General features: G+C 44.2%; 1 protein-coding gene across 1 annotated transcript; it reads right to left on the bottom strand.

Moving 5' to 3' along the window:
* Positions 1-378: 378 nt before the first annotated feature.
* NDUFA10 (NADH:ubiquinone oxidoreductase subunit A10) lies at positions 379-22,611 on the bottom strand. Its single transcript, XM_063139202.1, has 10 exons — positions 22,478-22,611; positions 20,298-20,466; positions 14,789-15,004; positions 12,723-12,809; positions 11,255-11,376; positions 9,181-9,260; positions 6,013-6,067; positions 2,330-2,415; positions 1,357-1,465; positions 379-741 (listed from the first exon to the last, which is right to left on the bottom strand). Exons 1-10 carry the CDS (start codon positions 22,544-22,546, stop codon positions 673-675), a joined length of 1,062 nt encoding a protein of 353 aa, XP_062995272.1. The 5' UTR covers positions 22,547-22,611; the 3' UTR covers positions 379-672.
* Positions 22,612-22,646: the final 35 nt, after the last annotated feature.

Here is a 22,646-nt window from a genome sequence, read left to right as displayed (position 1 = left end):
TCTCACTCTTGATTTGTTGCAAGCAGTGTGTAATCCCACCATATACGCATTTGCTAAATTCTTTGCAACTACTCCATCTCTCTGGAGTTCATGTTCACACTGGCAAAGTCTGGATTAAATCTGGATCATGGTCAAAAGTGCTCCCCTTTGCTCAAGCCCTTCAGATTGGAGGCTGCCTTCTGGTGGAGTTCAGCTAGGACTGCTGCCCAACCAGGAGAAGAACTGTTTGTACTGGACCCAAGAAGTTATGAGCGTCAAAACCACATAGTATTTGGGTGAAAACCCGACTGGGCCTTTGGGGCACTGGAAAGGGGGAAGCGGCTGCTGCTCAGTGTAGTATTGCCTAGTAAGCCAGACACAAAAATATGGCAACAGCAATGTGAGCAATGTGTGTTTATTTCACCCAAATCCAGTAAAGCTCCTTGAGTACATTAAGTCACGGCTTTGAGGAGTTTCCATTTTAAACTGATGAGTCTGCCTGCAATGCTAATCAGTTATTCACCTTTCTAATGAAATTCAGTTCACAAAAATTTGAATGAAAGAGCAGAAGTCCCCCCCCCCCTCTCGGCCTATGCCATAGCCCACTCGGTTTCTTGTGTTTAACATGCCGTGCAGAAGGGGCTGGCTGGTTAACAGGAGCTTCATTGTCCCCACTGATGCTTCAAATGAGAGTTACTTCAGCCAGATCCATTTGTCGCCCATGTCAGCGTTGTAGCCAGGACCATATTTACGCCCAGGAAGCTACAGTGGAAAGAAAGGATGGAAGTTCCATAAGGATGAGGTCAAAGCTGCCTTTGCTTGCAACATTCTCTCTCTGAGTAACCCACAAACCTGAGCTGGTTTCATGGTTATTTCTTCTGCTCAGGGACCCCTGGTAACTATGGATGTGGGGGCTAGAGATCTCCAGAGAATTCTCAGAACTCTACCCAAATACAATTTCCAGGACTTTGGGGGGGGCATAGGGGCGCTTGGGGAAGAGATAAGCTACGCCAATATAAAGGTAGTGTAAGTTTGTAGTGTAAAAGGACCCCCTCTCTCAAGATACAAGTCAGAAAGGTCAGTCAACTTAGGATCAAATAACTTTACAAAGGAATTAGTGCTTAAGACAGGAGTGGTATTTGCAAAGCACTTGAAAAAGCTGTTTGCAGGTTTAGCATATACCATCATGAGAAAAATGTGCTGCACAAGAGCTGTCTCCAGCATGCTAAGGCATCAAGCCCAGAGACAGGCTTGGTCCTGTGGAAGGCCTCCCCAATGGCCCAGGCTCCATCACAAACAACGCTGTTTTTCCAGAATCCCACTTCCTGCTAGAATATTGAGCCAATATTAATGTACGGTCACAAAGCTTTCTCTTACCGCCTTGTATTCGTAATAGAGTTTGTCAACCTCGAGGCCCCCCATGGTGATTTCAGGGACGTAGAAAGGGAGAGTTGTCGGAACGACCACTTTGAACTTGTCTTCCACACTAGAGAGTTAGGGGGAAATCTGGTTACATTCATCAAACAAAGGAACAGCTTTCAGATCCAGACATAATGGGGTGGGGATTACTACCTTGGAGAAAAAAACAAGACGATGGGGGATAGTTCTGTGACTTACAGGCAGCCTCCCAGAAAGGCAAGTGTTCCACAGCGCAGAGGCAACACACACACACCCCAATTACTACAAATAGCCATTTCTACTAAGAAATAAATCCCATGACACACCAGTGTCTTCCTTGTTTGGGGTGGGGCCTTTTCAGATTTTGCAAATCAATCAAGACTGACTTTTGCCCTGCATTAGTTGTGAACTTGTTTTGTCCTGATTCACTTCAGTGCAGCAGTAATACCCAAGCTGTGTGCTGGGGCTTGAGTTGAAGAAGCAAAAGCTCCCCACTGCTCAAGGTACCCAGCCTCTGCAAGATGATACATACACCCCCACCCAAGGCAGCGGGCATTTGTCTCATCTCTGCATCAAGTGCCATTGAACGACCCAAGCTGTCTAATGCAGACCTGCAGTCCGAGGAGGCAGCCAGCGGCATTTCTGGGAGAGTCACTGCTCTTGGTGGTCAATCAGGAGGCAGACCATTCTGACTACAAAGCGCTTCCCATTCTAATTCAGATAATCAGAGTGTGCCTCAACTATTTGATGTTGCGGGGGGGGGGGGCAACTGTTGTATAGCTAATGCTGTTTTTCAGTGTTGGAAAAATGTGAACTTGCCCGCCCTCTGCAGCACCAACAGGAGCAGGAGGGCGGGGGGAGGTGTGTTACTTCCATAGGATTTTGGACACCAGGTGTGTCAGCAGCAACAATGCCACGTCAAAAGAGATGTGCTAGGACAGCCGGCCCTTACAGAATCCGCAAGTAATGGAAAGTGACGTCATCTTGCTCGAGCCAAGGCCCCTTGTCAAACTTCAGGTACTCAATATCTTCAATGACCTGCAAGGAGAAAAGGGTTGGCATGAATTCCCATCGCCATTTACGATGAATTGCAGCCAGAGGATTTGAGCATCCCACCATGATGCTTTAACTCAGGGTTGGGGAATCTGTGGCTCTTGACCCGACGTTGTGGGACCAATCCCCATCTGCCTCGGCCAGCATGGCCAAAGGTCTGGGATGACGGGAGTTGTAGTAATCTGGACGGTCACAGGTTTCCCTTCCCAGCTCTAACCACTACACCACATTGCCTCCCTGGTTGGACTCTATGTTTAAGTTACACCAGTAATTAAATACAATTAAAGTATGCTGGAGTTTCTTCCCCACAAAGTGAACTACTGGAAGGTCTCAACACAAAAGATTCCTGTGCCTTCCATCACGCCTGCCTGAATTCTATTAGTATTCTAGGGTTCCCCCAAAATGTTATGCTTGCTGCTTCAGGAAACGTGCCAATCATGCACCGCATCCCTACTTCCGCAGCCGCGCTCAAGAGAAGCTGCCTGCTTCAGGATGGTGCTTCTGATGGCTGAGTCCCAGGTAAAACCTTGCTCAGCCAGAAGCTCTCCCAGTGGCCATGCGCCAGTCACTTTTCTTCAGCCGAGTCTACCTGTGGTAAGGATAGAATGGGAGAGGCAGAACTACACAGAGCACCTTGGAGTTCCCTGAAGGAGGCAAATGCAAACAATGATGCCAGGTGACCAGACCACCTTGCCCAAAGTTGACTGGCCGTTCAGAGGAGGGCAACCAGGATGATCAGGGGTCTGGAAACAAAGCCCTATGAAGAGAGTCTGAAAGAACTGGGCATGTTTAGCTTGGAGAAGAGAAGATGGAGGGGAGACATGATAGCACTCTTCAAATACTTAAAAGGTTGTCACACAGAGGAGGGCCAGGATCTCTTCTCGATCCTCCCAGAGTGCAAGACACGGAATAACGGGCTCAAGTTAAAGGAAACCAGATTCCAGCTGGACATCAGGAAAAAATTCCTGACTGTTAGAGCAGTACGACAATGGAAACATTTTCCTAGGGAGGTTGTGGGCTCTCCCACACTAGAGGCCTTCAAGAGGCAGCTGGACAACCATCTGTCAGGGATGCTTTAGGGTGGATTCCTGCACTGAGCAGGGGGTTGGACTCGATGGCCTTGTAGACCCCTTCCAACTCTGCTATTCTATGATTCTATGACCCTGTGGAGTCTCAGGTCTGTCCCAGCTCTGCAACTTGAAATCTTTTAACGAGATGGTAGGACTGAACCTGAGACCATTCAATCATGGCAGCCCCTCCCCCACACCTTATCAGTTTGATCTTTTGAAGAACACTCCACTGAGAAGCTCTCCAAAGGAAGTTCTTAGTGGGACAGATTCTTGCCACCTATTCCCAATATGTCCCTGGAGGCATGCATACAAGCACACTCAGAGAATGAATTTGAGTTATTTTGCAAGTTTAAGACAACTGTACCTTGAGAACAGCCACAATTCTTCTCTTTTGCAGTTGTTCTGGGGAAGCAGTTTTAGAATTTCACATTTCTGACATTTAGAAACCACTTTCTACTGCTCCCGTATTAAATAAGATGGCTCTTCCATGGCCATTATTTCTTGCTATCACAACTGAAATAACTCTCCATCCCTCTCTCCTCTACCTTCACAGAATCATAGAATCATAGAATAATAGAGTTCGAAGGGGCCTACAAGGCCATTGAGTCCAACCCTCTGCTCAATGCAGGAGTCCACCTCAAAGCATATCTGACAGATGGCTGTCCAGCTGCCTTTTGAATGCCTCTAGTGTGGGAGAGCCCACAACCTCCCTAGGTAACTGGTTCCATTGTTGTACTGCTCTAACAGTCAGGAAGTTTTTCCTGATGTCCAGCTGGAATCTGGCTTCCTTTAACTTGAGCCCGTTATTCCGTGTCCTGCACTCTGGGAGGATCGAGAAGAGATCCTGGCCCTCCTCTGTGTAACAACATTTTAAGTATTTGAAGAGTGCTATCATGTCTCCCCTCAATCTTCTCTTCTCCAGGCTCAACATGCCCTGTTCTTTCAGTCTCTCTTCATAGGGCTTTGTTTCCAGACCCCTGATCATCCTGGTTGCCCTCCTCTGAACACGCTCCAGCTTGTCTGCGTCCTTCTTGAATTGTGGAGCCCAGAACTGGACACAATACCCAAGATGAGGCCTAACCAGGGCCGAATAGAGAGGAACCAACACCTCGTGCGATTTGGAAGCTATACTTCTCTTAATGCAGGCCAAAATAGCATTTACTTTTTTTGCAGCCACATCATGCTGTTGGCTCATATTCAGCTTGTGATCTAAAACAATTCCAAGATCCTTCTCATTTGTAGTATTGCTGAGCCAAGTATCCCCCGTCTTGTAACTGTGCATTTGGTTTCTTTTTCCTAGATGTAGAACTTGGCATTTATCCCTATTAAATTTCATTCTGTTGTTTTCAGCCCAGCACTCCAGCCTATCAAGATTACTTTGAAGTTTGTTTCTGTCTTCCAGGGTATTAGCTATCCCATCCAATTTTGTGTCATCTTCAAATATGATAAGTGTTCCCTGCACCTTCTCGTCCAAATCATTAAAAATGTTGAAGAGCACTGGGCCCAGGACTGAGCCCTGCGGTACCCTGCTTGTTACCTCCCCCGTGTGAGAAAGTACCGTTGTTAAGCACTCTTTGGGTTCAATTCCACAGCCAACTGTGAATCCACCTAATAGTTGTTCCATCTAGCCCACTTTTACCTAGGTTGTTAATCAGAATATCATGGGGCACGTTGTCAAAACCTTTGCTGAAGTCAAGATATATGACATCCATAGCATTCCCACAGTCCACAAGGGGGGGTTACCCGATCAAAAAATGAGATCAGATTAGTCTGACAGGATTTGTTCTTGACAAATCCATGCTGCCTTCTAGTAATCATTGCATTATTTTCAAGGTGCTCACAGATTGACTTCTTTATAATCTGCTCCAAAATTTTCCCAGGGATGGATGTCAGACTGACCGGTCTCTAGTTCCCAGGTTCCTCCTTTTTGCCCTTTTTGAAAATTGGGATGTTAGCCCTCCTCCAGTCGTACATAATCTCACCCGTCTTGCATGATTTCACAAAGATAATAGACAGTGGTTCTAGGAGTTCTTCTGCTAGCTCCTTCATTACTATAGGATGCAGCTCATCGGGCTCTGGAGATTTGAACTCATTCAAAGAAATTAGGTGTTCCTTGACCATTTGTTTATCAATCTCAACTGCAATCCTGCCCCCTCAGCTTCTGCTTCACTTTTTCCAGGGGGGGTCATAGACCCACTTTTGGGAGAAGACTGAGCCAAAGTACGAATTGAGCACTTCGGCCTTTTCTTTGTCATCTGCTATCAATTTGCCATCCTCATCTTCTGTGTTGAAAGCAACCCTGTCCTCTCCCAGCTTTCCTTTACTAAAATCCAGCTCTTTCAAAATCTTGTCATCCTTCCCGAACACGGGTAACCAAAGCTGGAAACATAGGCCATACATTTAACACACAAGCAACGTACATCCCATCAATACAATGAAAGGGGTATTCAGAAGTCCCACTGCAGCATACACAGAAGGCAACAACAGGGATATACAGGCCATGACAACTTACTTTTTCCACCTGTTCAGCCTCACTTGCTGTATACTGCAAGACCTCTGAGGTTTCACTAGAAAAAAAAATGGGAACATGAAACTACTTGATTTAGAAAATTCAAAGAAGTTAATCCCCCCAAATATATCCATTTCCTCATAATTCAATACCATAGTTGTGGCTACAGAATGCACACATCCCATAACTGTAAGAGGGGCTGGAAGGGATTCAGTAGGGCACCTGGTCATCTGGGACAAGACTCTGCCTGGAACAAAGTGCCATCTTTTGATAATATGTTTAGCGGAGGAGGTGGAGTCCAAGGGTATGATTCCCCCTCACACCAATACACACGGTAGCCAAAGGATTTTAACCAAGGCTGCTTTGAAAATGTCCTTTCATAAAGACTGACACTTGATGAAAATGTTGCTATTTTTGATGCTCCTTCATTCACTCAAATATAGTAGTGTCTGAATAAGGCTTGCCCACATCACAAAACAGACACTAGGAACTGGTGTATTGAGTATAGGCTAGAAGCCATGTACAGTTTACAAAAATATGAGTGACGGGACACATGAAAGAAGAAAATATTGAAATAGGATGGACAGCTCATTTACAGGTCTACTTAGAAGCAAGTATTAGGTGAGGGTAAAGAGGACCGCAGCCTGAGAGGTTCCTCTAAGCAGGAACCTTCAGATGATGCAATTCAGCCTTCCCCAACCTTATGCCCTGCAAATGTTTTGGACTTCAATTCCCATCAGTTACACCGAGCATGGAGATGCTGTAATGAATGTAAGGAATTCCAGTAAAGAATGCTGTGAACTGTAGTCCCAAACATCAGGAGGGCACTGGATTGGGGAAAGCTGATATAATGAAAAGAAAAGAGAAGGAAAGTTAGTAACAGAAAAGGACTGTGTGTTCTTAGGTCAAACGTTGGCAGAGCTTTGGGGGAACTGATAAGAAATAAAATCATCCACTGAACTTTTAAGAAGAGATTACTTCAAAAACAAGCCTATGCGGCAGGGTCTGGCTATTTACTGTGTTATCTGTACAGCACCATGTACATTGATGGTGCTATATAAATAAATAATAATAATAATAATAATAATATTTGATTGTTCTTTTGTTTGTGTCCATTGTTCTATGAATGTTTGCCACCTTATTTTCATATTGGCTTTTTATTATATGAATTCTAATGTTGTGAGCTGCCTTAGGAAGGCTTCTGCCCTGAAAGGTGACCCAAAAATATTTTAATTAATTAAATAGTTTAAAATAGTGTATAAGAACAAGATACCACTTGATTTCAGGCACAATAGTACCAATTTCCAAAAGGCAAATGTAGGGCCAGTTTGCACAATACGGCCAGCTCAACTTGTGTTATTTAACCCACAATGACCCACAACACATGGCAGGTATATGTGGCCCCCATTTTGAATGCGAAACCCCTGATCAAGGCAATAAGTGGTTGTGCAGTGTTGTGTGAACCCAGCCATGATGAGTTATGCGAGGGTTAAACAACCCTCATATAACCTTACTATTAATTAAGGATTATGCAAGGGTCGTTTAACCCTTGAATAAGTCATGATGGCTGAGTTATTCATGACATAATGCGACCCCCAATTGGAGTCTACATTTTGAAAACTGGCACACACCATAGTGCATCATGAGTGAAATAACCCAGGATAACCCGGCTGGGTCTCACAAACCAGGTTAGAAAGAAATCCACACAGCATAAAGGAGGCTTAGAATAAAAATAACCCAAAAATAAGGATCAATTGAGGTTTTAGGAAAAGAACAACGGACGTCAACCTTGCAATGTAGATAGTGAAAGAGGGCAAGATCATGCATAGCGCATATTTTAAGCACACTTTAATCCCATCTTACTGCTTTAATTCATGCGTTGCTGGAATGACCCAAAAGGCCCCGTCCCATGTATTCACTCACCTCAAATAATGAGGGAATACAGAGGTGGGCCTCAACAGAAGACCACACAGGTTAATATGGGCACAGGCAGTCCTTAAGATGCCCCATTCACAGGCCATATAGGGCTTTAAAGTTCAAAACTAGCACCTTGAGACAGGCATGGAAGCAAACTGGGAGCCAATGAAATTGATCCAGTACTGGAGTTACCTGCACCCTACAGTGAATCCTCATAAAAAACAACACACCAGTCTCACTGCTGCATTTTGTACCAATTGCAACTCCTAAGCTACAATTGGTCAGAGGGAAACGAAAGGTATGAAGTATAGACAGTGACAATTATGTCACTGTGGCCATTAACAAAACAGTTGTTGATGACAACACAGACATCACACATTAGTAAACTAATTAACATAGGTAGTGTGATTTTTTAAAAAACCCACAAAAGCATACGCCATAATAAATTCATTAGTTTTTAAATTGCCACTAGATGTCTTTCTGTTTTCACTGCAACACCCTAACATGGTTAAGCCATCCAGAAATACTTTCAAGTAAGTAATCACTTATTGAGATGGACAAAGGGGAAACAGGTTGAGCAAATGCAAATAAAGTTGAAAAGTATAATAACAAAAACGGAAAATCCAGAGCCAAAAGTGAAAGTACATTGAAACAGATATTTCATATGGAACACCTACTAACTGGAGGAATTCAGTTTATCTTTGACAAATAAATCTATCAAACCATGCATATGGAGTACAGCTCATATATATTATAAAGCATGAAGAACAAGTAAAATGGAAGAAAGGGAACAAGCAGTCTGAAAGGTGCACTGGAGAAGAATGCATAAAGCAAGTTGGATAGAAAGGAAAATTAATGAAAAAATGTTGGGTAATACTAGAAAGGGACAAGGGTGAATATACAGTATGAACAACTAGGAAAGGACAGATTTTAAGAAGTGTAGGAATTAGTCCAAGATATATTTGAAGACAGCCTTGATACACTTACATAAAGCAAATTAACATGGAAAGAAGTGCGGACATGGGGACCTGAAAAGCCTTACACAAGGCAGAAAAAGAGTGGAGTTAAGAAAGATCAACCCATCGATGGGGCATGTGGGGAGATAAGCGTGAAATATAGCTGCAAATAACCAGGGAGTAAAGCTGAGTTCTGCACCTGACTCTTAAGGCCAAAACCACAACACACCAAGCTGTTTATGTACAAGCAATTTTGTTGAAGTGTGTGTGTGTGCATTCCATGTTCACACATACTAACCTGATCTGTGGCAGGAAGGATTTCTTATAGCCATCTTCAATACTCTGAAGATAAGCAGGCGACACCTTCTTTTCATATGGCTTAAAAGAAAACACACTCAATTCACGTCACTGAAGATACTGGCCTATGCCCAGACCAGGCAAAGCCCTGGCTTTAAGCTTTAGTATAACATTGAGAACTTTTAGGGAGATCTCAGCCCTCTTTGGGTATTCAGTTTGAATGCATGAGCCCAGGAAGTTAGCTCTGCCTCTTTAGTGACAACGCATGCATCAACCACGCTCCCCGGCTGACGTGATCAGTTCCTTCTACATCCATAGGGTTTCTTCCACAAGGATGGGAGCCCTGATTGACCAGGGTTCCTATACCCGTTGGAAAACCTATGTGAGCGGAACATGCCCCCTTTAGCCAGGCAGCACAGCCAGTGAGCACTTTGTCAAGGGGGCGGGGCTAGTTCCCACTTGCTCCTATACATGTGCCAGAACAGGGCTTTCAAGACTCTAAAAATTAAGCATTATTTTATACTAATCAAGGAATCAGATGGTATAAGGTGAATTCAGGTATAATTTCCCCCTACTTGCACTTTAAAAGATACAAGTAGGGAAGGGAGAAAATGGTACCCAACAGAACAGGTTCTCCAAAGCTATTGCTGATGTACGGCAACAGAACCTAGATTCAGCAATCCCCATCTTCTCACCTACAAACAGAACCATGTTGTAGCTCTCCCATTCTCAAAGGGAATCAACAATCCAGAAATGTACAAAGCTATGAGGCAGGTATTTGGATATGTTAGTTTCCTCCAGACTCATACTGTATATAAAGCCCTGTTTGCATGTCAAAACAACCCACCATTTCTTAACTGGATTGTTGATATTGCAGTAAGAATGAGTGGGGGTACTGGCTCCTGCTCAGTTAAACCCAGGGACATTCCATCCTTGGGTTATCATGGTCCGAACCCAGAACTGGAGGTTGTTGGGGGAGAAACAACACAATGTTAGAATCCAAGATCAAACCATATGCTACAACAACCTCCAATTCTGTGCTCAGACATCCCTGGATTGTTTAACTCAGCAGGAATGGGAGGCTGACCAGGAGTTTAAACCCTAGGTAGCTACAAAGAGCAAACCAGATTTAAATTGATCTAAATGAAACCTCTGTGAGATGGACACACTGGACATTTCATTTTGAAGTCATTCTTTTGAGTTTGCACTATATCAATGAGCCTGTGTGTTTGCCTCTCAGGTCTCCCTCTGCAGACAATCAACTGGAGAGGGAAGCAATTGTGCCCCTCCGCCTCTGCATGTAGGTGGGAAGAGGAGGCCAGATGAAGAGGAGGGCTGGAAGAAAGAAGGGGGCAGCCTTTTGGTTTCAGCCTGGCCCATCACTGGTATGCAACACACACCCAAAAAAACTGCCTACCTTCCAACGTATTAGACAGTCCTGACAAAGTCCTCAGAAGGCTTTTTAAGAATTCCCCTGAGGAAGGCCATAAATAATATATTGGGCCAAAAGGCATTGGACTTCATAAAGACTAAAGCTGTTCTTTTCAGCATCTTCAGTTCCACTTTCTCTTTTTGTATCTATTCTAAATGCTTTCCAGTTTTCCCAAGGGAGTGCCGCTTTCTACAGGAAAAAGTTTCCCACCCCAGGTTAAGACAGCAATTCTCCAGCAATGAGATCTCTGAACTACTGCAGGAAATGCATTAAAATTGGGATGGGCAATCTGCAGCTCTCAGGCTGCACCCTGTCCTAATTTCATGGCTCTTCCCCCTCCCCCAACAGCTGGCATCGGCTCTGCCCACCCCCCATCCCCCCGGTACACAGGCCCCCCCAACAGATTACCACTGCAGGAAAAAAGGTTTCCAAGCAGAAAATAGACAGAGAGACTCCAGACAAAGCCATGAGCAGCAGACATCGGAGATCCTAACTTAACACACAGTTAAAACGTCACCAAGCCCTGTCAAGATGGCTAAAGTCTTCCACCCTAAAGAGCCGACCTCCAACTGTGCACAAGATGCTTTACAGCTCCTGAGCGGAGGCACTCCTTGCCCAAGATTACCCCCCAAACGTAGCTTACCTTGCCTTTCTCTTGAATCCGTTTTTGTACTTCTGAGACAGGTACATCAATATAAATGACTAAGTGAGGAGGTAAAAACTCACAAATACTGAGACCCTTAATCTTGTCATAGTGCTCCACACCTACAAAAGAAACCAGCAAACACAAGTGAGTGCTTTAACCTGCTGAAGATGCACTGTGCTCCAGAAAAAGCAATTGTAAAGTTACAAATTTTACATCAAATATTTAGACCATGCTTGTAGCAGCTGATGCCAGCACATGATAATGGGCCTGCCCTGTTAACTAAAGTTAAAGTTGTTTTCAGATGAACCAGCAAGCCCATTCACCCACTACAGCACACACACACACATGCACACACACTTTTTCTCCTACCTAACCGTCAGGAACCAGTGACCCGGGTTGCAAACCCACAATTTGCTGTAGTGCATGCCGGGTGCATTCCATGGCCATTTTGAATATTCAAAATGGCTCAATCCAGGTTTGCTAGGTGACACGGGAACACTATAGGTTAATCATCAATTAATCAACCCACAGTTAACCTACAATTAATAGCTAGTTACTGCTGAATAGACTTGATTAGAACTAGCTATATTTTGTTTGCTTGGTGGGGAAAACTGTCACACATCACATCTGGCCCCGCTCTGTCCTTGGTCCCGCCCACTGCTGGGATTTCGCCCCTGAGACCCTTCTCAAATCAGAATTTGGCCCGAGCTGAAAAAAGTGAGACACCTCTGATCTACGGATCTCTCCCATGAACCTCCCATGCTACAATAGACACAATTCGACTTGTGGTTGATCTCCTACTTTTTTTTTTTTTTTTTTTTTTTTACTTTTCAGTGCCACCTTTCTAAAAGATTTAGTCAAGGCAGCTCAAGCTTACAAAGAGAAGGCTGAAAGCAGAATGACAGCATGACAGACCATTACTCCATTCCTGTTCATCCATGTTTCCTAGCTGCAAGATTCACTTCAGGCAGCTACTTGTTCAGTAACAAGTCCAGTTGCTCTGTACCAGTTCAGATACAGGTCACCTCTTAGGCTTGTAAAGCAACTTCTTTAAATTACAAATAATATATTCTTAGCCCAAGAAAAGTTATCTTAAAGGATGTATGTTATTTGCATACATCCGCCAGAATTAAGTCAACTCTGCGTTAACCATGAGTTGCACTGGCTGATGATTTTACTAAGCCAACCCACCAACAGTATTTTCTTTTAGTTGGGGCCCACCTGTTGCCTGGATGGCCCCATTCCCAAGATTCTAGTGCCACGCAATCTAGGAGGAGACAGAAGGAGAAATGCAACCCCAGGATTAGGGCAGGACATTACCCTTTGTCCTGTTACCCTTTAGGTGGCTTGGATAAAAGATTATGAACAGGTGACCAACAATTAATTCCCTCATCATTTTAGTGACATGATCAACATACTCCTGGTTCCTAGCATCACAGCATGGCTGTAAAAAGAGATTACTTACACCGTTTGTGAATGTAGCCTTGCTTAAACATCGCCTCCAAGAACACAAAGTCGCTGAAGGGGGAACGTTCCAGCACTACTCCTTGCCCTGAAGTTAAGCAAGGATCACAATTCAAACCAAAAGGAAGGCAGTAGTTGAGTAATCTAATATATAGAGAGTGCACAAGGCACACAACTACAAGATACACATTCAAAGATGAACAGTGATAATAACACTTATTATATTATATTCACAATATAATGGTTATAACTGATGCATCACCTGCATGGCGAAATAACACAGTCATCAATGGCAAACTGCTGGTTGCCTAACAAAACTGTACATGCAAATAACTCCTAGTACAATCATCTCCACATTTTTATAATGAGTAATTTCTAATGCATAATATAGATGAAACCAGTCACAGTTTATAGTTCAACAGAGCACTGGTGATGACATAAGTATAGTAACAAGGTTGTGTTTATTGTTGTTCTTATTATCAGCATTGTAAACATAATTGTATTGTTTTTCTTTCTTGCTTTTATCAGCATTGTAGGTTTTTAACAGGCCCCCAGTTTGTTTGTCCTGTTTGCACGGTAGCTTCTTCGGAAAAAACGCAACAAAGAGTCAGCTGTAACCTGTAGATTATTGTGGGGTTCACACCTCCAAAATGAAAACAGCCGGTATGCCTTGAACTTGGAAAGCCGCGACTCTTTGTTGCATTTTTTCCGAAGAAGCTACCACGCAAACAGGACAAACAAAACGACAACAACACAATTACGTTTACAATGCTGTTTATGTTTACAATTTACGACATTGTACTAGGAGTTATTTGCATGTACAGTTTTGTTAGGCAACCAGCAGTTTGCCATTGAGGACTGTTATTTCGCCATGCAAGTGATGCATCAGTTATAACTACTATATTTGTGAATAAATGTTATTATCACTGTTCATCTTTGAATGTATATCCTGTAGTTAAGCAGGGACCACAGCCATAAAATTTCCATAACAGAAACACTGCTATACCTTATTCATAGAAGAAATTACAAAGGAGTGTTCGGCTAGGGTTTATTTAGCCAGTCTTTAGAAACATTCTTTAACACTGCTGCTTATTCTGATTTTCTCAGTTTTCAAAGTAGTACTGCATTTGTAGGGGGAGGGGGGAGACTTCTCTCAACAGCATATCCTGTAAATGGCACACGTATCGTCAGAGTGTGCAAGAACCATTGGTCTGCTCCACACATGGAGTGCTTTGCTGAAATCTGGCTTCTCTTTGTGTCCAAACCCATCCCCACAAACAACCTATGGTTTATTAACCAGCTGCAATCCACAAATAAAATACATGGTTCGTTGTTGGCTTACAAAGTCTAGTGTGTTTAAACCATGGCTCATTGTGATTTCTGAACCCAGTCAGGATCATAGCTCATCTCTGGCCTGTTTATAATGCTGTCTGCCCTGAAACAGAGAGGTGCCCAACAAGAGCAACTGGAAAAAGAAGGCAAGAGCAGTCAAAGCAGCGGCTGCTGCTCTAGTCCAGCAGGCGGGATAGATTTTCGGCAGCAATGACTGATGGGATACTAGCAGAAGGACTGAGAGGGAGAGAGGGTGGAGGATGAGAAAGTCAACTCAGTGTGGACTAATAGTCAACTCAATGCTAATCCTAATCCACACCATAGTAGATTATTATCATGTTGTGTGGGGAGGACCCCCTAGATAAACAACTGTCGAGTTGATTATTACCCCACTGTTGACTATCATGTTGTCGGAACACAGCCAGTGTATTGTTTAAGCCCTAAATAACCCAGAGTTCCAAGTTCGAACATCACGCTAACATTGCAGCTGATTGAAAGCGGAAACAGCAAGCACACAGGAGGCAGCGCCCGCTCACTGCTGCATGGCAGCAACTAACTATGCATTAAGCAATGCGGGAACTGGCACGATATGTGACTTTTCTGGGTTCTTTTACAACAATTATGCTTGACTCATTTTTTGTCTTTTTATCTCATTTCAAATTTTCTTTCTTTCCTTCTGGGGCCTTATATTTTGTTACATTTGTTTTCGTTATATAGAATCCAAGACTGAATTACCTGTAGTCAGCAGGTGTTCCAGAGCGAAAGCATATTGCAAGAGGCGGTTACAATAAAGCCAGGCCTGGAGCCGATAAGAGTTTCCATCTGGATGTTTAGGATCATCATAAAATGTCTCCAGACTACAATTTCCATTGAATTTGGTATCTAATATTGTTCCATCTCCTGTGACCTTGTCTAAAAAATGAACGTCTGCTTCCGGGAAATATCGCAAACCTGGAAGAAGCAAAGATTAAGACGGGAAAGCTAGACATTGATGCTCAAATAAGCTATTCCCAAACCTAAACAAAATTGTGCTTACAGGTATGTGCAATGCCTTTTCCAGTATTTACACGGTCCTCTTCAGGGACATTCTGCCCGACTCCAACTTTTCATAAGCAAACCAGCAAAACACAATTGAAAGCTTCCAGTCTTTTTCTACCTTTAAAAGAGCTTCTTTACAGTCTTCTCAATACTCACCTTGTCTGAACCACCAGTGTCGTATATTAATTTTCCTACACTGGCTGCCCTGAGATTTCAGAATGGATCAAAGTACAATATAAAACTAATGCTGCAACAGTCAATTAGAACAGATTAAGTGGTTTAAGCTGCAGTCCTATACTTGCTCATAATAAGTTCAATTCAACTCAATGGGGCTTACTTCACAAAGGTCTTGTATAAGAGAATGCACTTAAAATCTTTGTATTAATTTAGAATGTCCTGGATTAAATGGGTGATTTTTCATATGATTGATTATGTTTAAAATTAAGTGATAACAACAAATCCATGGGTAGGAGATACTTTCTTAGAAAAGGCATTGCATCCTCATCCTCCCTGACAAAGGAAGGAATGCCTCTTCTGAAATATTACTGGTCTTGCAACATGCATACATCATCTAAAAACAAAGGATGTTTTCTGTTCAGCAATCATTTTATTCATATGAAAATTTATGTAGATTTACTCAATTAATACATTACAACTCATACAACTAATTTAATATGGCTTCATTAAACAATAGCCCTATATAAAATTATATTCCTATTTGGCCCCAGCTATGAACATCTAACCTGAGTGAAAAACCTTGCAACAGATACTCTTGTCTGCAGCAGATATTCTATACCACTGCCTAAAGGAACAACAAAGAGAACTTATCTCAAAACAAGCCCTGCAGCCCGTCCAACAACCTTATTATATAAGACATGAATGAAAAAAGAGGTATCACCTTCCTTACACATGAGGAAAAGAAGAGAGATAAGAAGGATTTGACTCAAAAAATGAGAGGTTTTTTTAATAATTTATTCGTTTTCCTTCATGGTCTCTCTGCATCACACATTTGGGTCCTGGACCTGTACAGATTTTCCTTCAGAACATTCTAGTTTTATCTGGAACACACAGCTGTCTACCGTAAAACTCAGTTTATATCCCCATTTTGCCCTGGGTTGCCAACAACCTCAGCTGGTCAACCTTGGCATCGCACAAATGGATGCTTCACCTGATGGTAACTTGCCACCTTTCACTGATGGGGCACTCTGAGAAACCTCATCACCACACAATTAAAACTGCAGTATGAGGCCTTCTGCAGCAGGTCAGGTCAAAATGGGAACTCCATTAGGGATGCAAAGAGACAGTTCTTTTCCACCAGCATTGCGTCTTCTCAGTGTCGTCCGGCGGAGCTTTTCCGGGTGGTTCGCGGCCTGTTACACTCTGGGCCAGGGCGAGAGATGGTGGAATCCTCGGTAGCACGCTGTGACAAATTTGCACGGCACTTTGAAGATAAAGTCGCTCAGATTCGTCATGAATTGGACACCACACTTAATGCAGCTCCACTAGTAGAGGTGTTCGGAGCGCCGTCCGGTTCAGTTTTATTGGATGAGTTTCAGTTAGTGAGGCCCGAGGATGTGGACAAGGTGCTTGGCCAAGTCCGGTCGACCACCTGTGTGCTTGACCCTTGCCCCTCATGGCTCATTACATCAAATAAGGAGGGGATCGCCGGCTGGGTCCAGGAGGTTGTAAATGCCTCCTTGAGAGAGGGAGTGGTGCCGGCCTCTTTAAAAGAGGCGGTAATTAGACCACTCCTGAAGAAGCCTAATCTGGACCTGGAGGATGTTAACAACTACAGGCCGGTGGCTAATATCCCTTTCCTGGGCAAGGTGCTTGAGCGGGTGGTTGCAGGACAACTCCAGGCACTCTTGAATGAAACGGATTATCTAGATCCATTTCAATCGGGTTTCAGGCCTGGTTTTGGAACGGAAACTGCCTTGGTCGCCCTGTGGGATGACCTCTGTCGGGAGAGAGACAGGGGGAGTGTGACCCTGTTGGTTCTCCTAGACCTCTCAGCGGCCTTCGATACCATCGACCATGGTATCCTTCTGGATAGGTTGTCTGAGCTGGGAGTTGGAGGTACTGTGTTGCAGTGGTTCCGCTCCTACTTGGATGGCCGATTCCAGAAGGTGGTGCTGGGGGATTATTGCTCTGTGCCGTGGCACCTAAGCCATGGGGTTCCACAGGGCTCTATCTTATCCCCTATGCTGTTTAACATATACATGAAGCCACTGGGGGAGGTTATCCGGAGATGTGGACTGAGGTGTCATCAATATGCGGATGATACCCAGCTCTACCTTTCCTTTTCATCAAACCCAGGTGAGGCAGTGGCTGTTCTGAACCAGTGCCTGGGCACGGTAATGGACTGGATGAGGGCTAATAAACTGAAACTCAATCCAGACAAGACGGAGGTACTGTTAGCAGGTGGTTCTTCTGTCCGGCGAGGTGATGTTTGCCCTGTCCTGGACGGGGTTGCACTCCCCCTAAAGGATTGGGTCCGTAGTTTGGGGGTGCTCTTGGATCCAGAACTGTCACTTGAGGCACAGGTGAACTCAGTGGCAAAGAGCACCTTTTATCAGCTCAGGCTGATATACCAGCTGCGCCCTTATCTGGACAGAGATAGCTTAGCTACAGTTATCCATGCTCTGATAACCTCTCGTTTGGATTACTGCAATGCGTTATACGTGGGGCTGCCTTTGAAAACGGTCCGGAAACTTCAACTGGTGCAAAACAGGGCAGCACGCTTACTAACAGGGACTGGCCGGCGAGATCACATTACGCCAGTCCTTTTACAACTTCATTGGCTGCCAGTCCAGGTCCGGGCCCAATTCAAAGTGCTGGTATTAACATTTAAAGCCCTAAACGGTTTGGGGCCAGGTTATTTGAAGGAATGCCTCCTCCCATATGTACCTACCCGGACCTTAAGATCATCTACAGGGGCCATTCTCCGTGAGCCCCTGCCAAAGGAAGTGAGGCAGGTGGCTACTAGGAGGAGGGCTTTCTCCGCTGTGGCACCCCGGTTGTGGAACGAGCTCCCCAGAGAGGTCCGCCTGGCGCCTACACTGTACTGCTTTCGTCGCCAGCTGAAGACCTTTTTATTCACTCAGTATTTTAACACTTAATTTTAACTTAAATTTAAATTTTACTGTTTTAACTCTGTATTTTAATCTTATATCAACTTTGCTGTGTGGTTTTATCCTGGTTGCGCTTTTTATACTGTATTTCGTAATTGTGTTTTAACCTGTTGGTTGTTTTACTGTGGTTTTAATTTTTGTGAACCGCCCAGAGAGCTTCGGCTATTGGGCGGTATAAAAATGTAATAAATAAATAAATAAATAAATAAAAAATTCCTCCACCAGTGTGTGTGGGGGGGGGCACCCTATTTTTTACTGTTTCCGCCTCTTCCCCTCCTCGTGAAAGTAATTGCAAAGGTGAGACAGGACAACACAGTCTGCATCCAGTTGTCTTCGTGGTAGCCATATCAACCTTGGTTCATCATATTGCTCTTCCTGTCCACCAGAAATACACCTATCTGCTGCCATGGCTCAACCTTCTTACACAGCATAGTGGTCAGGTTCACCACTGGATGGCCGACATGTAGATATGGCAAGAGAGCCAGCAGGTCATTGATGCTATCAGAAATCCGTCCACAGAGATCCTGTGCATCTAATAGGCACAATTTACAAAGTTTGCTTACAGTAAGGGAACTGCCTGATCATGATGTATTACAATCCATACTAGTGCTGAAAGGATGTGGTCTCTGTCTTCTGTTCAAGCTTATCTGGCAGCCATTGCCTTTCATTCCCATTCACAGAGTCATCTGATTTTTTGCACTCTGTAGTTAAATGAATTTTTAAAGGATTTATTTAGTTGATACCCTCCAATTGTGATGCTGGTCATGATATAGAGCCTTTCAGAAGTTTCCAGGAAATTCACAATTAAGCCTTTGGTTTCCTGTAGCCTCCAGTAGGTTTTGGTCATATGGGCTCACTACTTCAGCAAGTTGTGTGGTCTCTGGGTGGATCCTTGCTATCTTACCTTTCACAAGCAGAAATCCATCTTATGGCGCTGAAAGGTGTCCTCTCTTCATGTTAGCTAGGATGTTACTGCCAGCCTTCCTCCCAACACCTACCTCCCCACTTGAAATCTGCTTACACTCATTGGATGCCAGGCAGACCATTACCTTTTATCTGGAACACACAGCTGTCTACCGTAAAACTCAGAAGCTCTTCATTTGCAATGAAGACCCCAGGAAAAGCTACCCTCCCCACCAAAATAAATGTGGCCAGCATGAGTCACTACAGTGATTAAGCCGGCCTACAAACTTGTGGACCTGTCACCACCCCCTTTGGTCTATGGGTATTTCACCTCGATAGCATTTCTCAGCAAGGTAATCCCCACTGTCAACACTTATGAGACATTAGACATTAGAGCTACCCTGTTTCCCCGAAAATAAGACAGTGTCTTATATTTATTTTTGCTCCCAAAGATGCGCTAGGTCTTATCTTCAGGGGATGTCTTATTTTTCCATTAAGAAGAATACGGTACATATTTATTGTTGAACAAAAAAAAAAGGTCTTATTTTCGGGGGGATGCCTTATATTACAGCGAGAGGCAAAACTGGAAGTAGGTCTTATTTTCGGGAGATGTCTTACTTTTGGGGAAACAGGGTAGGTCCAATGCCGTATTTGGCAGGGCTGTACTGTCTTCACTCTTCTCCTGAAGCACCTGTCCCTCCCCTAATAGGTCTAAGCTTGCTAAACACCCATATGTATATTGCACAGAGACTACAAAAAAGAAAGGTGGGTTGCTTACCTGCAACTGTAGTTCTTTGAGTGGTCATCTGTGCATTCACACAACCTGCTCCTGGGTGCTCTTACTCAAGTACTTATCTCAATATGGTTGCTAGCATGGTTGTGGAAACTGACTGGAAAGGCAAGAACCACATCCTTTGAGCATGTGCACTGAAAGTGGGTTCCCAGCCTAAAAAGCGCCACTCAAGAATATCCTGAAGGAAGCTCTGTGCAGAACCAGAACCCATGCATGTGAATGTACAGATCACGTAAGCAATCTTTTCCTATGACCATACATTTACAAAAGTCATGGAAGATAGAAGACCCTAGCTCCAAATACCCGATGCTCAGTGACTACATTGCACAAAAGTTCAGCAATGACACCTAAGCACACAAAGTTACACAGAAGTATGTACCTAGCTTTTCTGCTACTTGTTGTGCAAGTTTACCCTTGCCACTACGCAAATTGCCATCCACTGTGAAGACTTTGCTGTAGTTGTTGAACCTTTTAGTAGTTCTCTCTCCCAACATATATGCTAGCCAGCCATACCGAAGGTTCCAAGACGAACTCACGTGAAGTCGTGCCTAGAAGAAACAAATTCATCAGATTGAATTAACCTCATTTAAAATTTAATGTTCTGACGTATCAAGGTAATATGCAAAAAGACCAATATTGAACTCACTAAGTTTAAAAATACTTTTTCAAATGAACATTTAGGTGTTCATCTAGTTTTTTTTTATCATTTCATAACCACCACACATCAACAACAACCTACAGTGTGCTGCAGTAACAGAACTCCCCCCAATTTTAACTAAGCTTAATTTCATTTCATTAAAACAAGCATGTCACTTGTGCTCAATTTTCATTTACAAATTAGGGCACATTCAAAGGACCATACTTTCTATGCAACGACTGAAATATTATCAGTGGTAAATCAACTGAAATTTACATCACACTGACTGACACGCTTGATTGATCAGGAGAAGCAATATGGAAGGCAAATCTGCCAGTGAAAATGGGTAGTGTATGTGGCTCTGAGAGATTGGATCCTGTATATTTTAAGGACCACCTTCTCCCATATTTACCCCCTCATGTGCTCCATTCACCAAGAGCCAAATAGGAGCACGGCCTTCTCAGTAGTGGTACCAATTCTCTGGAACTCCTTTTCCAATGAAGCCTACCTGACCTCAATGCTGTCTGCCTTCAGATGCCAGACAAAACTCCAACACTTTAAGTAAGGAGACTTTTGGCTTTGTTAACTCTATTGACTTTCTGTTTCTGAATGGATTATTTCCTGTTTTGATTATTTATGAGTGGTTTGAATTTCGTCAGCAATGATTTGCTATCTATTTGTTTTTGTTTGTTTCTGCTGTTGTGTAGTTTTTGGTTTTATTGTATAGTTTACTGTTTTAATCATTTTGCTTGTTAGTTGCTTTGAGTTATTTAATATGAAGTATGGTTGATCTTTCAAATAAATAAATTATTAGCATTCTGTGCCACCCAAGAAACTCAGTGTTTGGAAATGAAGAAACCTGTAGTTACCCTTCAAATCAGTTACGAAGCAGGCAATTATTTTGCCTTACTGCGCCTTACACATCTTTTGTTTATTACAATCAGTCTTAACAATGAACAACTGAAGAGTAAAAGAACATCAGGAATGTTTGAACTTGTGCCATAAAAAAACATTTTGATGGCAGTTCTAACTAGAGCTACAGCTTGTTATTTATAAATCATCACCATCATGCATCTTAGATCATGCACATGCATGCTGTAGACAGCCTCATCTTAGAAGCCCTCTCCTCGGTAAGAGGAGATGCAATTGCCCCTTGCCATTGGCAACTATTGTAAGTACTTTATAATATTTTTTTTTAACGATCTGCCAGATTAATCTAGGGGTACCTTTGAGTTGATTACGCTTTCTAATCAACTTGCTAATCAACTGTTGCAGAAGAAATTCGAACATTATCAAGCCTAACATTAACGGAGTGCACAGTGCCCAAATCACAGGAAGAGGCAGTTCTACTCTATTTTGTTTTAGTCAGGCCCCATTTGGGGTACTGTGTCCAGTTCTGAGCACCGCATTTTAAGAAGAACAAAGGCAAAAGTGCCGTGTGCCCACAGAACCTCGACCAGTGTGATGTGGAGGGGCTGAAAACCAAGCGCTGCGAGGAACAGCTGAAAGAGCCGGGAGCGTTTCAGCGCGGAGCCGAGGGCTGAGGCGAGGCTTGGCGCGGTCCTCGGGCTCGGAGAGGCGGACATGCAGAGGACGGAGCAGAGCGGTTCTCTGTCGCTCCCGAGGGCTGCACTAGAACCAACGGGTGGAAGCTGCGGGGAAGCAGGTATCGACTAAACGTTAGGAAAGACAGCGGGAGCGGTTCGACACCCCCCGCCGACAGCCCCGGGAAGCGGCGGGCTCTCCTCCGCCGGAGGCCTGTAAGCAGAGCCTGGGCCGCCGCCGCTCGCCCGCCTGCCTGCGAGGGACCTGCAGCTGCGTGTCAGAGCCCGCTTTGAGCCACTGGATGATCTCCACGGCCCCGGCCCAGCCTGGGGGCCTACCATGAACCGGCCCCGGCCCCGGCCGCCCCGGCCCCTCACCGCTCTCAGGGCGCTGAGTCTGGAGCGGCCCCGGCCTGCCGGACGCAGCAGCAGCGCCGCCAAGGACATGGCGGCCCAAGAGCAGAAGCAGCCCAGCGGCAGAGGTCCCGTCCTGCGCCGCCGGCTGACGGAAGACCCCGGCCAGGCAGCCGTCGCGGGCAGATGACGC

This window comes from Elgaria multicarinata, chromosome 12 (assembly GCF_023053635.1).
Source record: "Elgaria multicarinata webbii isolate HBS135686 ecotype San Diego chromosome 12, rElgMul1.1.pri, whole genome shotgun sequence".
Classification (NCBI taxonomy): Eukaryota; Metazoa; Chordata; class Lepidosauria; order Squamata; family Anguidae; genus Elgaria; species Elgaria multicarinata.
The sequence above is the reverse complement of the archived record's forward strand: the minus strand, read 5'-3'. Positions and strand labels throughout refer to the sequence as shown.

What these genes read in the sequence shown, in the direction of transcription:
- NDUFA10 (XM_063139202.1), bottom strand. Translation starts at nt 22,546, where the DNA reads ATGTCCTTGGCGGCGCTGCTGCTGCGTCCGGCAGGCCGGGGCCGCTCC. An exon ending in TCCTTCCTGCCACAGATCAG is followed by an intron (nt 6,068 to 9,180) that starts GTTAGTATGTGT and finishes TTTTTTTTCTAG; the next exon opens with TGAAACCTCAGAGGTCTTGC. An exon ending in TTCCATTACTTGCGGATTCT is followed by an intron (nt 1,466 to 2,329) that starts GTAAGGGCCGGC and finishes CTAACTCTCTAG; the next exon opens with TGTGGAAGACAAGTTCAAAG.